At 40.1% G+C, this 14,519-nt stretch overlaps 3 protein-coding genes across 5 annotated transcripts; 1 reads left to right on the top strand and 2 right to left on the bottom strand.

The window, feature by feature from the left end:
- Positions 1 to 425: 425 nt before the first annotated feature.
- LOC103143648 (WW domain-binding protein 2-like) lies at positions 426 to 5,337 on the bottom strand. The gene is made up of 8 exons (XM_007560266.2): positions 5,192 to 5,337; positions 4,149 to 4,257; positions 3,920 to 4,058; positions 3,737 to 3,829; positions 3,404 to 3,607; positions 1,951 to 2,061; positions 1,391 to 1,467; positions 426 to 1,300 (listed from the first exon to the last, which is right to left on the bottom strand). Exons 1-8 carry the CDS (start codon positions 5,248 to 5,250, stop codon positions 1,244 to 1,246), a joined length of 849 nt encoding a protein of 282 aa, XP_007560328.1. The 5' UTR covers positions 5,251 to 5,337; the 3' UTR covers positions 426 to 1,243.
- Positions 5,338 to 6,466: 1,129 nt separating this feature from the next.
- Positions 6,467 to 10,926, top strand: LOC103143646 (zona pellucida sperm-binding protein 4-like). 3 transcript variants are annotated; one of them, XM_007560265.2, is made up of 12 exons: positions 6,467 to 6,814; positions 6,949 to 7,004; positions 7,166 to 7,283; positions 7,552 to 7,698; positions 7,810 to 7,982; positions 8,485 to 8,561; positions 8,634 to 8,767; positions 8,855 to 9,038; positions 9,134 to 9,278; positions 10,188 to 10,257; positions 10,329 to 10,463; positions 10,540 to 10,926. In XM_007560265.2, the coding sequence occupies exons 1-12, from the start codon at positions 6,613 to 6,615 to the stop codon at positions 10,656 to 10,658; spliced, it is 1,560 nt and encodes a 519-aa protein (XP_007560327.1). In that variant the 5' UTR covers positions 6,467 to 6,612; the 3' UTR covers positions 10,659 to 10,926. The 3 variants fall into 3 exon arrangements, with proteins under 3 accessions (XP_007560327.1, XP_007560326.1, XP_007560325.1); XM_007560264.2 differs by having other exon boundaries at positions 6,949 to 7,073; positions 7,564 to 7,698; XM_007560263.2 differs by having other exon boundaries at positions 6,470 to 6,814; positions 6,949 to 7,073.
- A 742-nt stretch (positions 10,927 to 11,668) lies between these two features.
- LOC103143645 (ribosomal RNA-processing protein 7 homolog A-like) lies at positions 11,669 to 13,652 on the bottom strand. Its single transcript, XM_007560262.2, has 7 exons — positions 13,551 to 13,652; positions 13,250 to 13,392; positions 13,005 to 13,130; positions 12,795 to 12,918; positions 12,234 to 12,331; positions 11,956 to 12,163; positions 11,669 to 11,862 (listed from the first exon to the last, which is right to left on the bottom strand). Exons 1-7 carry the CDS (start codon positions 13,612 to 13,614, stop codon positions 11,777 to 11,779), a joined length of 849 nt encoding a protein of 282 aa, XP_007560324.1. The 5' UTR covers positions 13,615 to 13,652; the 3' UTR covers positions 11,669 to 11,776.
- Between the last annotated feature and the right edge of the window lie 867 nt (positions 13,653 to 14,519).

Genomic DNA, 14,519 nt, shown 5'->3' with positions numbered 1-14,519 from the left:
CGATTTAAACTAATTTAAATCTAATACAGTATTAATCGGAAATTAATCATGTCAATTAATTGTTTAGATTCCTACTTTTAGGACTTTATGCAAAAAAAACATAACTCCATGATGGTGGCGCCATCATGCTGTGGGAATACTGGAAGAAAATATATTACAGGTTGCAAAAGACCTAAGGGCTGCAGGTTCATACTTAAAATACAACAGCCAAAAAGAAAAGCAGAGGGTAACAAAAATGCAAGTATTCTGAAAGATGTTCAAAAACTCAAAATGTTTTAAAATCAAGATGGTGTAAGAATAAAAAACAAAAAACATTAAAACGTCAGCTTTAATAAATGATTCATTTATTAGATTTTAATTGGAACAAAATTCAGCAGAAAGAAAGAGAACTGCAAAAAGGTATTAAAATACAGACATTTGATTAAATTGGGTAAAGTATCTACTTACTACATCTGTGTGCAAATAATCCATCAAACAAACTGTAACTGTTGCACACTAAGGAAGATAATATAGCCTGCTGGCCCCATAACACTCAACCTGCAACAAAAGCTTTGCATTCATAAGAATCAACAGCAGCAATCACTCATCAGCCTTGAACTAGGCTCTGTAGCCCTGCACTAGTGTAATTACTGGAGTTCTGGTGTTAGCTTGGATGTCAGAGACTGCACACACATATGAAATATTTAAGAATTCTCTTCAGCCCAAACATTGCACTGCTTTTTATCAACTTAAACCCTCTCAAAGAAACATGACATTATGAGAAGAGCTGAAAATTAAGCTATTTTATCTTATTTAAATGAATACAAAGGACACATTCATAATAGATTAAGTTGTTGATATTTGCTATATATTAATACACACACAAAAAGAAAGAAAGAAAAACTGAATATTTGCTGTGATGCTGTAAAAAGAGTGTTTTTGTTGTGGAATTTTCTTCAGGAACCGCAATCAAATCAGCAGAAAATGTTTCGTTTGTATGTTTTATTTTACATTCTATAAAACAGCTGTTTTGGTGTTTGGGAATTATTAAGAAAATAACACATTTCCTATCTGAGAAAGTAAGTAAAAGTTAAGATGGTCGGTTTTATAATGACAGAATATCAAAGACACAGTTACGCTGTGGCTGAGAGATCACCGATTGTGCCAGTAGCCTTCAGTTTTTAATCAACCAAGCAGTTTTTCCATCAACTTCACTCGCATCTGAATCTAATTTGGGGAAGCAGTAGGAGTGCCGTCAAGGTGTTCAGTCTTTCTTCTTGTCGGGGGAGTTTGGGTAAGGTGCGTACGGTGGAGGCCGCTCCTGTGGTGGACATAACAAAAAAAAACACAGTTCAGTGGCGTCCCTAAAACAAAGACGGCTGACGACGTCCGTGCAGCTACGGAAGCTTACCGCGGGCATGTAGACGGCATGCGGATTGCTGGGATTATAATACGCGCTGCCTGCCGCTTCGGCCGCCTTCGAGTTACCTGTGCACGAAACAAGACGTGACAGAGACAAGGAGATTAATGCTGACAGTCGTGAACGCAGAACGCGCTCAGGGTGCAGACGCTACAGCTCAAACCACTGTACGCGGGGAGCGCACGGTTAGTCACATGAATCTTAAATGACAGCTCTGGAAAATCCTCCAGACGGAATCAAGCCGCAGTCCCCAAGGAACAGGACGGGAAACGTCCGACTGAACGTCCAGTCAAAGCGAAAGGACGTGTCACCTTGGAACAGTGGGTCCTTGCATATGAGCGCGGGAGGGAAGCGTTTGCTGAGAGCTCTGCATGTGAGGATTGTTTAACCTTTGTAATTATGATGTTCAACACATGAGACACTAGCAGCCCTTCTTTTTATTATTTTTTTTTCCAAAATGATTCATCTTGAAAAAGACAGATGAGATCTGACAGGTGCAGTGGCACAGGCTTAAAACAGAGAGAGCTAGAGAGAGAGAGAGACCAATAAACCTGCAGGAGGTGGGGGGGCGGTCCAGTTCTGAGGGGGTGGAGCCCAGTTCTGAGGTGGCCCAGGGTAAGGAGGGGGCGGGGCCATGTAGTCAAATCCAGATGGGTACATTCCTAAGACAAGGTCAATGGAAAGGAAAAAAAAAAAAAGAAAAAGATGTGTACAATTGTGAGACCTAGATTGTACAGCACACAAATATGACAAGACTATCAATGGCTGCAACTAACGATTATTTAAATTAGCAATTAATCGATTGTTCTGACGATTAATCAATTTATCTCATTAAAAAATTGCTGATTTTTTTGCTTAAGCCCTTTTCATGCTGTAATAAAATACATTAAAATATGCAAATAAACAAATAATTCAAGTCCTTTGTTGTAAATAGGAAAATAAAACCCTTTAGTGAATGCTTGATCATTTGTAGCAAAGGATGCATCTGCAGCTAAAAAACATATTCCTTACATCAACGTGTGAAAAGCTCAGCCATTTCTGCTTGGCCAATCTGCTGACTATTTTTTTGGATTAACTGATTAATAATTGGACAGCAAAATGTGCTTAATATGAGTTTTTCAGAATTTGAGGCAGGTAAAGCTAAATCTATGCTACTTAAGTAGGTTTGGACAAAGGTTTATTTTTTATACACATTAGGGCTGATAACTGATCTGATTTTCTTTCAGCAAATGTTTTTGAGTTTGTATGCCCCAGTTAGCAATTAATCTATCACTAAATTAGTTGATATTTAATTTAAAAAAATAAATTTATCACAAATAATTATCATTTTATGTGCCATTTTCATTCCATTTTGTGTGCTACCTTGCAGGAGTCTACTACATAGGAGCCCCATTAAAATGCGTAGAAGTTTGTTGTTGTAACCTCACAAAATGTGAAAAGGTTCAAATAGTGTGAATATCTTATCAAGCCACAACAGATCAGGTTGACATAAAAAAGTCAGAAATATTGTTAAATTCAGTGGTAGGGACAGCCAACTGAAAAGTTAGCTTTAGCAACCCTAAAGCACCAACCATAAACCTCAGTTCCGCTAAAGCGCTATACCAATATGTTACGTAGCAGAAGCTAATGCTAAAGCACTAAATTTAACTACATTGATTCCAACCATGTCAAATTTGTTACAGGACATGTACCGGTATGGTTTGTGCTTCAATTTTATTGTTTTTTTTAGAATGGCAAATTCTGTTGCTAGTTTTGCACAATTTACCCCAGAAAAGCTTCAGTTAAAAGATTTTAAACTGTTTACTGTGTAACAAAAGCTAACTGCGCTAAATGTTTGCAAAACAAAAAACTTCCTCCACCTTGACCATGGTAACGGGAAGCGTGCCCACCACTTATATTACTACATTTTCGATAAAAAGCATTTAGAAACATCTTAACCCATTTTGTACAGTGTTTACACAATTCGAAAGTAAAAGAAAAAGTCATTTTGACTCAAAGCTGTACCTGCTGCTGCCGTTGGATAGGGGTAGCCCATATTGCCAGGAGCAGTGGGAGGGGGAGGACCCTGGTAGAATCCATTCTGCTGGGGAGGGGGCGGGTAAGGATAGCCGGTAGGCGCAGGTGGAGGCGGACCGTACCCATTCACCATTCCGGGTGAGGGGTAACCATAGGCAGGAGCCCCATTCTGGGCCGGACCAGCACGGGATGCTACAACACAAAAACAAACTAGGCTTTAAAGGTAAAGGAAACAGTGTGTGCTTTTTATTTATGAGCTTAATATCATCCAATATGGAATAAAACAACTAAAAAAAAAATAACAAAAATGTGTATACAAACCATTTGTGGCCAGTTTGAAAAGATGCTGCCCCACTTCAATGGCTCCTCCGCTGGGAAATGACATCTTGAAATGAGCCTGACCTTCCCAGCCGCCTGAATAAACAGTTTCGATTAGAGTAGCTCTTAATTACAATAATCACCCAATTTATCATTGGTTTCCAATCTGCTAAAAAGGACACTCACCACCAGGCTCAGCCGACACGGTGCCTTTGATGTAGTTGGCGCCAAACACTGGTTGCTCAATGCTGCAGCCTTTCATCAGATAGTAGGGGAACATGGCTGAGCCTAAGCAGTCCTTGTTGTTGCTGGACACGAACATCAGCTGAGAAGGTGAATACAAATAAAAATTGTGTGAAAAACATGAGGATCACAGCAGCATCCTGAGCATGTTAACTGTGGAAAAGTGAGTTACCCTGTATGGAGTTAGATAAATGGTGCCTTTCTTGGTCCCTTTCAGCAGATCAGTCTTGCAAGAGAAGTCGCTGAATGACAGCTCCACATTCTTACATTGTCTTAAGACACTGACAGGACAATGAAGAGATAAAAGGTTAAAAAAAATTGACCAAACAACAACAAAAACTGTCAAACACAGTGAATATCCTTACTATGAATCATTGGCGTTGTAGAAAACAATATGACATCTTTGCCATATATAATGTATTCTAGAATATTATTAGACTAAGCTAATCTCTAGAGATGCACCAGCTAATTAGTCAGAAATTAGCCTAAACTGGACTGTAATCACATCTTCCAACAAGATGTACATTGATGCAACTTTTTAGCATAACAGTTAGATAAAAGTCAGGGCTGTATACTTCAGTGCAGTTTCTTTTTGTTGTTGTTGTTTTAACACATTGAGATTATAAGTAAATAAGTGTCAATTTATATTCCTTTCAAAGAATGTGGAGTTTTGGTTTCATTATGGTAAAGTCTATGGTAGTCATTGGGTCAACTTCTCATTGCAGTTAAGTGCTTTGAGTAATTTTAAAGATGATGTAAATAAATATAAAAGGCCAAAGCTCTGTGACATTTTAGGTAACTTCGGTATTTTCGATATTCGATATTTGCTGTTTGTAACCCGAGGTTGCGTCAAATTGGTGCGTGATGAGATTATTGCTGTAGCAAAGTGTCAACATGAGAAAAGCAGCCATTACTTCCTGTTATGACAGACGGGGCTAACGAAATGAGTTAGCCAAAAGCAAAACTAAATTTCACAAAAACGTAGGGGTAACAAAAAAAGAGACAGCATTACATTTTCGGTATATTGTTAAAAATGTAAAGGTTAAGTCAGAAATTCGGGGTGTTAAAAGAAAGCGCAACTGCTAAGCAGGCTAGCTTTGCTAATGTTATCCCGTGAGCTAGCTCCACCTAAAGAGATGTAAACAAGCTTCGTGACGACACGACAGCTGCTTACTTTATTACATAAACCCAGAAGAAACCCCATAAAACACGCACCTTTCTCCGTTATTGATCAAAACTCCGCCGTTTTGCGAATGGTTCCGATTTAGAGCCATGTTCAGGAGCCGTGTGAAACTTCTCCTGTTGCCTGTGGTCAATGCTAAAGCCTGGAATCGTCACAGAAGAACGTTCACGGATGACACAGCGCTTACGTCATCACACCATCTGGTAACTCGTGACCTGACTGGAAGTTTTCTTGCTTGTTCTTCTTCTTCTTCTTTAATTATCATTGAATAACAGATATGTTCTTCAAATATCTGTTGAACACTTTATGAGAAAATGATTCAAAAATAATATTAACTTTGTACAAAAACTACTGTGAATGAAAAAGTGAGTCCATAAACATGCTGAGTTTTTGAGGATGTTTAATTTTCCAACATCTGTGCGAGACTGTATACTAATTACAGTTTAATTTATCTGTACTGTACAGTTCAATATGGTTCAAAGTAGTTTTGTTAAATTGCTACAAATCAAAAAATGGATGCAACTCTAAGAAAAGATATTGTTACTATTGTCATTAATAGTTTGGATGAAAAAGGTAATAAAATGTAAGTTCTACACTTCATTGTCATTCATTGTCCTGTGGTTAATTGTTGTCAGTTTCACTGAAATAATGACTTTATATATATTGGCTAATGATCAAAAAAGGATGAAAGCTCAAAACGTCTCACCTCAAGGCTGAATTGGTAAAATATTTTAAAACCTCGAAAGAGTTAAGAAACCTGACAAACTATAAAGAATTTTATTGCAATTAAATGTTTTCTTTAAAAAGTACGACATTGTATGGAGCTGAATTGGGGCCATGAAGCTTGTTCAAAAAAGCTTTTTTGAAACTGAAAGACAGATTTTGAAATATCCATCCTTTGTGTCTTTGTTATCTTTTTGCTTTGTATTGTAAATGTTCTAATTTTCGTGCTAATTTTTATATCTTCATGTGCTATGTGCTAGATTTAGAATACCGTTGCTAATTTTGATTCAAATAAAAATTATTATTATTATTACTATTATTATTTTACTTTTCTTCATTTTCACAGACGTGTTAGTTTTCTGTTTTAACACTTAGTAGTTGGCAAGCCATTTTTTTTAACTAACAGGTTTGTGCGCCGTTTAAAACGTTCCGCGACACTTTCACTATATCATTTTTGGCCTCGGAACAGTATCTGCTATTTATTCAGTATATAATTTTACAGTTTTGATTATGAAAATAATTAATCGTGATGGGTTGAACTTCATCAGATAAATGTCGGTAGAATGGAAACACGATGCTCTGTGCTCCTCTGATTGAGGAAGAAACAAGCGCTGGACTAATTAACGCTAATTAGCACGAGTCACGTGACCTTCACTTATAGAATCACACAAAGGTCTGGGAACCTTGGAGTCAAGAAAGAAAGACAAATAATAATACAAATTAAAAGGAGATGAGTTACAACTGCATGAAAGCCAGACTGGTTTCTTTGGTTTTGATATTGATGGCGCAGGGCTGTTGCTGCGTCTCCAGCTTTCAGGGGAAGGAAAAGCGGGCGCAAAACGCACAGCTGGCTTTACCTGCCGTCACCTGCTCAGTCCGTGGGATTAAAGCGGTGTTTGGTCCGCTGGTCACGAATAAACTGCATGTCAGAGGTAAGATCACAGCTGTTACCCATTTCAGTCATTTAGTTTAAAATACCTCAAAGTTATTTCTAATTAATCTCTTATCCACCCTCCTCCCCTTTGAAATAGTCCCTCATAATTGCGTTTACTTTGTTGTTGTTTAGACGTATCAGGTACTCCAGTCCCTTTAGTTAATTCTAGGAGATCCTGTGGAGTGAAGGTGGGTAAAGAGAAGAACCAGAACCTCTCGTTTTTCAGCAGATATGACAGCTGCTACGCAAGGATAGAGGTCATACTTTAATTTATTAGAAAAAAGAATGTAAAGAAAGTATAATCCAAAACCTCTGTGCATTGCATGTTTGACCGTTTTCCCCTCTGCAGGGCAACAAAGTGGTGATCCCGCTGATGGTCCAGTTGACAGGAGAGAACCAATGGATCAGAGTAAACATCAGCTGTCCTCTGATCAAGAGAAGCAGTCAGAAAACCCAGCCGACGTTGTGTGGGTGACCTCTGACCTCAACATCAACAGGATCCAATGGATACTGTTAAAGTCTTCCCACATGACTTTCTTCTTGTCGCACTCAAATCTGTTTAAGCGAACAATTTTCCCCGACAAACTGGACTGGTTGTACTTAGGAATCACCCAGCTCTTTTCTTCCTCCCACTTTGAGTTAGTCTGTCACATAATTGGTATTGTATGTCAAGGAATTTTGAGTGTTTCAAAATGTGGAAAATCATAACATTGAATGCTTGGTTATTGTTATTAGCTTCTTCTCCAGCTTCCCTCGGTGAATGCAATGCTGATGAGTCCCTGCGTTTAAACTGTGGTCACCAAAGCATCACCAGCAGTGCCTGCCAAAAACTGGGATGCTGCTACGACGCCCAGTCTCCCGCCTGCTACTACAGACTTGATGGTAAAAGGAACATTTCACCTGTGAGAGATTGTAGCGCGTACAAAAGAGAAACAAACCCCCTTAATATTTTACCAAACTAATTCCTTGTGTTGCCTTTTTTTGTTTGTTTAGCATGCTCTCTGGATGGACACTTTGTGTTCACGGTCAAGGCTACGGACACATATCCACCCATTGACCCCAGCAGCCTCGTGATCAAGGATCAGCCTCACTGTTTGCCTGCAATCTCAACTTCAGATACTGCCGTCTTCAAGATGGGAGTCATGGACTGCGGCGCGAAGATGAGGGTAACCCGTCACGTCTCAACCTGGTTTCATTTCCAACGATGGAGAAGAAGGAAGTTCAAACCGTTTCTCCCGTCAGTCATAATGGACAACAGTCGCATGACATCCGCAAACTCCAATGTCTCTGTTAGAACGTCAATATGTTGACAAAAAGATGGATGGAGCTTAAATGCTGGATGGTCCTGGAAGAAAATCTGGTGGAGGCTCCAGGAAAAAAAATGAACTATGACCCTAAACATTTAGTCCAGATCTAACAAAACTGACGCTCAGATTCTCTCTATCCAGTTTGTCTAAAGCTATTCGACAACCCAACAGACCGGCTGCTACAACTGCAGCCAAATGTGCTTCTGTGGCATTGAATGCCAGACTTTTCCTATGCACCCTGTTCCTTCCTCTTTAAAATTTTGGCACTACTTATGTTGGTTTTAGTTTCAAATAGTTTCTCACTTTAAATGTCCAAACTGACATTTAAAGTGGAGGCTAAAGTATTTGCTTTTCCTTCTAGAAAGATGGCGATCTGGTGATATATGAGGTTGAAGTGGAGGAGCAGAACAAAAAAAGGAAAAGACATTCACCCTTCAGGTATTGCTCACCCTTTTCTTTTCTTCTGGTGGTATAAATGAGCTGATGAAATGTTGGAGTTGTTTTTTTAAGTCTGCAGGTTGAGTGTGAATATGACGAATCAGACCTGATACATGCAAAAGACTTGAGGTCTTTGTACACCGTGACCAATCCACCAGCTGTAGTGGCACAGGGAGCCATGAGGGTGCAGATGAGATTAGCAACAGGTACCAGGATCTTCTCTGTTTCTTTTTTTTTTTTTGCAGCTTCAGCTGCTCAAAACCCATTCCTGACCTACTTTGGTTCCCTTCTAGATTCTTCCTTTACCACCTTTATCCCAGAAGACCGGCTTCCCCTAAAGCTTCCACTGCGTCAGACGGTGAATGTGGAGATCTCCATCGTCCCACCGTCCCCTGACCCTACACTCTCGCTGCGTGTGCGAGACTGCTTTGCCTACCCCCTGTCTAAGCACTCTGTGTGGACCCTCCTCCACGATGGGTTAGTCGGGCCTACAATGCGTCAATCTGACAGTCATGCTGGAACGTCAAAGTGGAATGGTTAATGTTTTGTTTTTTTTCCTTTCCCCTGGACAGATGTCCTAACCCTCTAGACACCATGAGGAGCTCTGTCCCTGTGGACAACCAGGGGAAGACCACCACCTACTCTCAGGTCAGGCGCTTTGATGTGAAGACCTTTGCCTTCTTGGACCCTGATACTGGCAAACCAAGTGTGGAACAGGTACCCTTATCTAATTTTACATTTGGTTTTGGATATTTTTAAAACCTGCTTTAGCATGCTGTTAGCCTTTATAAGACTCCATAAGACCTTTTTGATGCTGCCTTAAATTAAATTTAATTCAATACAGGGGATTATTGGGAGGTTTTGCAATCAAACAGCAGATCCTGAAATTTCTGGGGTCTGTTTCTCACACTGCATATGGCTCTCTTAACCCCCACATGGGCTAGCTTAAAAGTTTTTGGGGTCTTTTTGATTGATCAAGCACAGAATGCGTTTGGCCTCATATGGCTTTTCAACAGAAATAAACTAACAATGATTGTCATCAAAGCTAACTCATAATGGATGCAAAAAAAGCCAGCTAGTTAGGTTACTGAGGGTATTTTAGCAGCTAGTTGTTGTTAGGCCTCAGCCACCAGAACACAGTGAAGATGTCTGTTTGCTACTCGAACATTTGAGAGAAAAGACCAGCAAGCAAAACTACGAGATTAAATAGTCCTGTCACAACAAGATTTAAGATCTGTAATTGGTATATTTAAGGCCAACTCTGTTGTATGAATTTAAGACATTTTAAGGCCTTAGTTTTAGAGGCATGAATTTGAGGCTTTTTAAGGATGTGCGGACACCATATTTTGATGATATAACTATGGCTGCTAGCCCAGACTAGCGGTCTGTGGCTGCAATAAGTGAGTCTTAGTCATGTTGGTTGAAAACCGTCAATTTCTTTTAGAAATGTTAAAAATACTAAAGTGTAAATAACATTTTTAAGAGTATAAATGAGGTGCATTGCTGCTGAACAAGCATAATTTAATTCCCTCTAAATATAAATACACTTTTAAAGAATATTTAGAGAGAGATAACGCTACTGAAATAAGCTTATGCTACATGTCTAATGAATGCGGCTCTTTTTAGATGTACTTCTACTGTTGGGTGGAAATCTGCACAGAAGACGAGGACTGTGCCCAGAGTTGTACCATCATCTGTAAGTATGACTTTCATATATATTTTTCTTCTGTATTTTTTTTTTTCTTTAACTGTGTTGTACCCCCGCAGCATCGGATGCGGAGCGACAGAGGAGGCAGACCGCTCCTGCATCCCGTCAGGTCCAGCTCGTATCCGTAGGCCCACTTCAACTGGTCCACGAAAACGCCGACCTGGATGACCTCCAGTGTGGAAAACTGAGCAAGGGTAAATATTTCAGATAAAGCGCTCGGCACGTTGTTGATGGTTGCATCATAATGCAGCTTTTCTCCTCCTTCCCCAGCGTTCAGAGTGATGGTGTACGTTCTGTCTGGCGTTGGTGCCGCCCTGCTGCTGATCCTGCTGTTTGCTCTTTGGTCAAACATCCAAAGATGTGGCTGCAAGCAGAGGGCCGGCACGTGAGATCACTTTAAATAAGCCGAATACGTTGATCTGCATTATTATTTGCAATGAGTTTGTTTTTTTTTTGTCGCTACTCTCCAAGTTTAAGTTTCACTTCTAAATCGTGCTTTTGAGGATTTAGAGGAAGAGGAAATTAATTTCTGTAGCTCTTCTAAAAAATAAAGTGCATTTCCATTCTTGCTTTGTACACAATTTCAGCCTTGGGGCTTCTATTTTTTTTTTTTTTTCAATTATGAAAATCTTAATAAAATTACAGTTATGAGATTTTGCACGGTTTCTAGTTTGTGAGAGACTCCATGACACAGTGGCTTTAAGATCTCAAAGGCATCTGACACAAAGAACCTTAACTGTGTCCATCGTTGTACAAAACCGGTTATCAACTGGATAAATCAATCTGGGTGGAGATAAAGTATCATTTGCAATTAAGCAGGATATAACTAAAATGTTAAGATAACGGCTCTTATCAGAATAGAAAAACGGTGTATATAGTGTATCTGATTTAGATTTATGCAAAGATGACTTGGCTCTACATCCATTACCCAACCACAGCCGAGCAAATTGCATCACTGCAGTCTCCTGCTAATGTGCGTTTCCTTGACAACAAGATGGATTTGTTTAGAAATGGGACATCTATGTAAAAAAATATACTTATTGGAGTTGATAAAAGCAAGTCAAAGTTAAGATCAGAACTCCAGCAGAATGTCAGACATGGTGAGGAGCCTCTGGAAATGATATAAAAAAGCAGGATTCATAAAATGAACACAATTGATCCTAAAGATGGATTGTTTTGACTATCATATTAAACTCTGTATCATTTTCCTTTTACTATACTGTGTAAAAGTGTATTAAGAGCTCAGACTGCAGCTCTGAGGAGGAGTTGCGCCTCAAAGGCGGAGCAGGCGTATGGTTGCCACGGGAGATTCAAGGATTGAGCATTATAACAAGCTTTACTGTTTCTTCAACTTGTTGTGTTAAATCCTTCACTTAAAAAAATCCCCAAAAGTCTCACTGACAGTTAGCCATGAAAATACAAACGGGTTTATTAAATGAAATTCCAAGGATATGGTTCAACTAAGAACAGAAAAGCAGTGAAGTGAGTCAAAAGCGTGCGGTTTGCTTCAGTACGGCTTGAACTTCCTCTGCGCTCTCATCAGAGCGATTCGCTGTTTATCCTCCTCAAACTTCCTCCTCAGCTCAGCGATATCTGGGAACGGATCAAAGGGAGAAACGGTTCAACAACTCCTCCACCTCCAACGTGCTCCCTTAGTTCAGCGCCATTAAAGTACGACGGACTCACGTTCTTTCTGCGTGTTCTTGTGCTGCCAGGTGTAGAAGTTCATCAGCTCCTTCTTCCTCTTCTTCCTCGCCTCCCGCTGCAGCGTCCTCTGGTTGGCGGCCTCGCTGTGGGGGCGGGCCTTGGCGCCCTTGTGACCTCTCGTGACCTTCACCCAGCCCTCCTCGTCCTCCTGCTGCTTCTCGGCCTCCTGCCTCTGCCGCTCCGCCTCCTGCAGCAAAAACGAAGCGTCAGGTTTTAAGTCGCTCGGACGTCGATGGGACGAGCCGTGCTGCTTTTACCTCTTCTTGCCGCTTGTCGTAGTCCTGCATGAACGAGTCGACCGTCTGCTGCAGTTTGTCGGGGTGGATGATGGACTTTGTGTACTGCTGGATCCATTCTGTCATGGGGGGAAGACGCACCGATCAACACGCGTGTCACATGTACCAGAAATGCATCCCCACGTTTCACCAAGGCAAAAGTGAGCTCTTCTTGATGGGCAGTGTTAGATTTTTTTTTTTCCCCCTCTCATATATCAATTTGCAATTCTTCAATGTAGTTTTGGTTTGTTGTGTTGCCTTTGTGGCTGCTGCGTGATAAAAATGACCATTTATTCTCAATTTACCTGGTTAAATAAAGGATAACTGGAAAAAAATATGAACAAATTTTTAGAACAAAACGAATATATAAATGAGGAAAGCCTAATTTAAAAGCCTGTTGTGGATATTACAGAAAAACTCCTAAAATGACGATTTCTTGTTGCATTCCCAGTCAAAAACATTTCCGTTTTGGTTTTCCAATCACATAAAATCTGTTGCGACTATTCGGTGTGTTTGTGATGTAAAACGTGACGGAAAGCTCACTCTGTACTCCAGTTTTCACTGGTTTCTGCTCTGTGCTGACCACCAAGGGTTCATCATGCGGATGGGATTTAGCTGCTGCTACGCTGGAGGAGCTTTCAAACACAATGTAGCCGACTTTGAACCCCTGGAAGACATGAATGGAGACACAATGAACTCGGCTGCTCTTAATATCAGGAGCTGAAGAGATGGAAAAAACACACACAGACTGACCTGTTTGGCTGCTGGTCTGAAGATCTTGGACAGTTTGGGTCCAGACTCCTGAGAGGAACCCGGGACATCCCTCAGCTCTACTGAAGCAACAACGCCAAACTGGGAGAATAAGTCTTTGATGACACTCTGAAGAACAAAACAAAACAAAAAAAAAGGGGGGGTGGGGGGGCGGAGAGGAAAATGTTAGCCTTTCTGGTGATATATAAAACACTAGGCCTGTTTTTGTTCCAGACTGAATGCCTCACCCGTGAGCAGTATGGAGGGATGTTGAGCACAAATAAAGTCCGATCCAGCGGTCTGTAGGAAGTCTTCTCTGCTCGGACTTTGTGCTCCTTCACGTACAGAGAATGTCGCGCTGCGCTGTCGGGGCTAAACTGTAAGGGCAGAACTGCAGAGAGACCAAAACATCAGCATCCGGAAGCACGAACTGCCGTCCAACTGGTCCGTAAACACTGACTCAAAAAACAAGACACGGATTGGTTAAAGAATACATCTAAATACTGTCCTCCTGGAGTCGATAACTGTGAATAAATTAACGATAGATACCCGCAAATCCTTCAGGAATAACGCACGCCTGTTTTGTAGCATGTTTCTTCTTAGACGGCGCCATGTTGTGTGACCTTTCAACCGGAAGTGCATCAACATTTCGGGTTTAACTGTTTAGTATTATTATTTTATTATTATTATTATTGTTAAATATATGAGGTGTTTGTGAAGATACACTCAAACATTAACGACGATATTTTGTGGCATTAAGCCTCTCATAAGGTGAACATTAACAAATGTTACGCCACTTGAAATCCTGTTTATTTTCTTTAAATAGTGAAACATTCCTAGAGAAAATGTATTCAGTGAGTTGAGTACACGAGTTCTGCCTTTATTCGTATTACCCGAGCCAGATTTAGACAGACGCTTCTTTGTTACCATTGACATTTTTTCCTTCACCTCTGCTGCTCTCACTAGGCATGCTAACTCAGAAACCACGGTACCTGCTTTTAAAAACTATTTACTTCTAATGTGCATTATAGTACATTCAGTCAGAACATGATTGCACTTTTTTCTGTTTTATGGTATTCTGATGTATGACGTACCACACGGCGTCCTTCTAGGATTTCTTGTTTTTCCCCGACCTGCTTCCTCGAGGTCACATGTTTCAAACTCAAAGACTGATCAGTGTGAAAAGATGTTCGATATAATTTCATTCTAAGAAGCCCTTATTGAATACTGAAAAAGCTATTTATTGATATTTTACCAATTTAATGGCACAACCGGCCCTTTAAAAACATTAAGATTTTTGATACTGTCCAAAATGAAAACGAGTTTGATTCATGTATGTTTGAGTGCGACATAAAAATGTTGAACGACACAAGAACATTTGTGACTTCTGGTTAAAGATGTAAAGACATTAAAAATCATAAGTGTACAATATTATAATATTACTACTCAATTGTTTTTAGAAGATTTTCATGCGTTTTTTGTGATCAAATCAACAGGGGAAAAAAAAAAGAAGTTACC

The sequence above is a fragment of the Poecilia formosa genome, unplaced genomic scaffold (genome assembly GCF_000485575.1).
Source record: "Poecilia formosa unplaced genomic scaffold, Poecilia_formosa-5.1.2 Scaffold114, whole genome shotgun sequence".
Lineage (NCBI taxonomy): Eukaryota > Metazoa > Chordata > Actinopteri > Cyprinodontiformes > Poeciliidae > Poecilia > Poecilia formosa.
This window is presented reverse-complemented; position numbering and strand designations above follow the sequence as displayed.

Excerpts from the sequence above, each read along its gene's own strand:
- LOC103143648 (XM_007560266.2), bottom strand. The coding sequence starts at position 5,250 with ATGGCTCTAAATCGGAACCATTCGCAAAACGGCGGAGTTTTGATCAAT. Across the intron at positions 3,608-3,736 it reads TTTCAAACTGGCCACAAATG|CATCCCGTGCTGGTCCGGCC; the intron begins GTTTGTATACAC and ends TTTGTGTTGTAG. Across the intron at positions 1,301-1,390 it reads ATGCCGTCTACATGCCCGCG|GAGCGGCCTCCACCGTACGC; the intron begins GTAAGCTTCCGT and ends TGTCCACCACAG.
- LOC103143646 (XM_007560263.2), top strand. The coding sequence starts at position 6,613 with ATGAGTTACAACTGCATGAAAGCCAGACTGGTTTCTTTGGTTTTGATA. Across the intron at positions 7,699-7,809 it reads CTGCTACTACAGACTTGATG|CATGCTCTCTGGATGGACAC; the intron begins GTAAAAGGAACA and ends TTGTTTGTTTAG. Across the intron at positions 10,258-10,328 it reads CCAGAGTTGTACCATCATCT|CATCGGATGCGGAGCGACAG; the intron begins GTAAGTATGACT and ends GTACCCCCGCAG.
- LOC103143645 (XM_007560262.2), bottom strand. The coding sequence starts at position 13,614 with ATGGCGCCGTCTAAGAAGAAACATGCTACAAAACAGGCGTGCGTTATT. Across the intron at positions 12,332-12,794 it reads AGTGAAAACTGGAGTACAGA|AATGGATCCAGCAGTACACA; the intron begins GTGAGCTTTCCG and ends CCCCCATGACAG. Across the intron at positions 11,863-11,955 it reads CAAGAACACGCAGAAAGAAC|ATATCGCTGAGCTGAGGAGG; the intron begins GTGAGTCCGTCG and ends ATCCGTTCCCAG.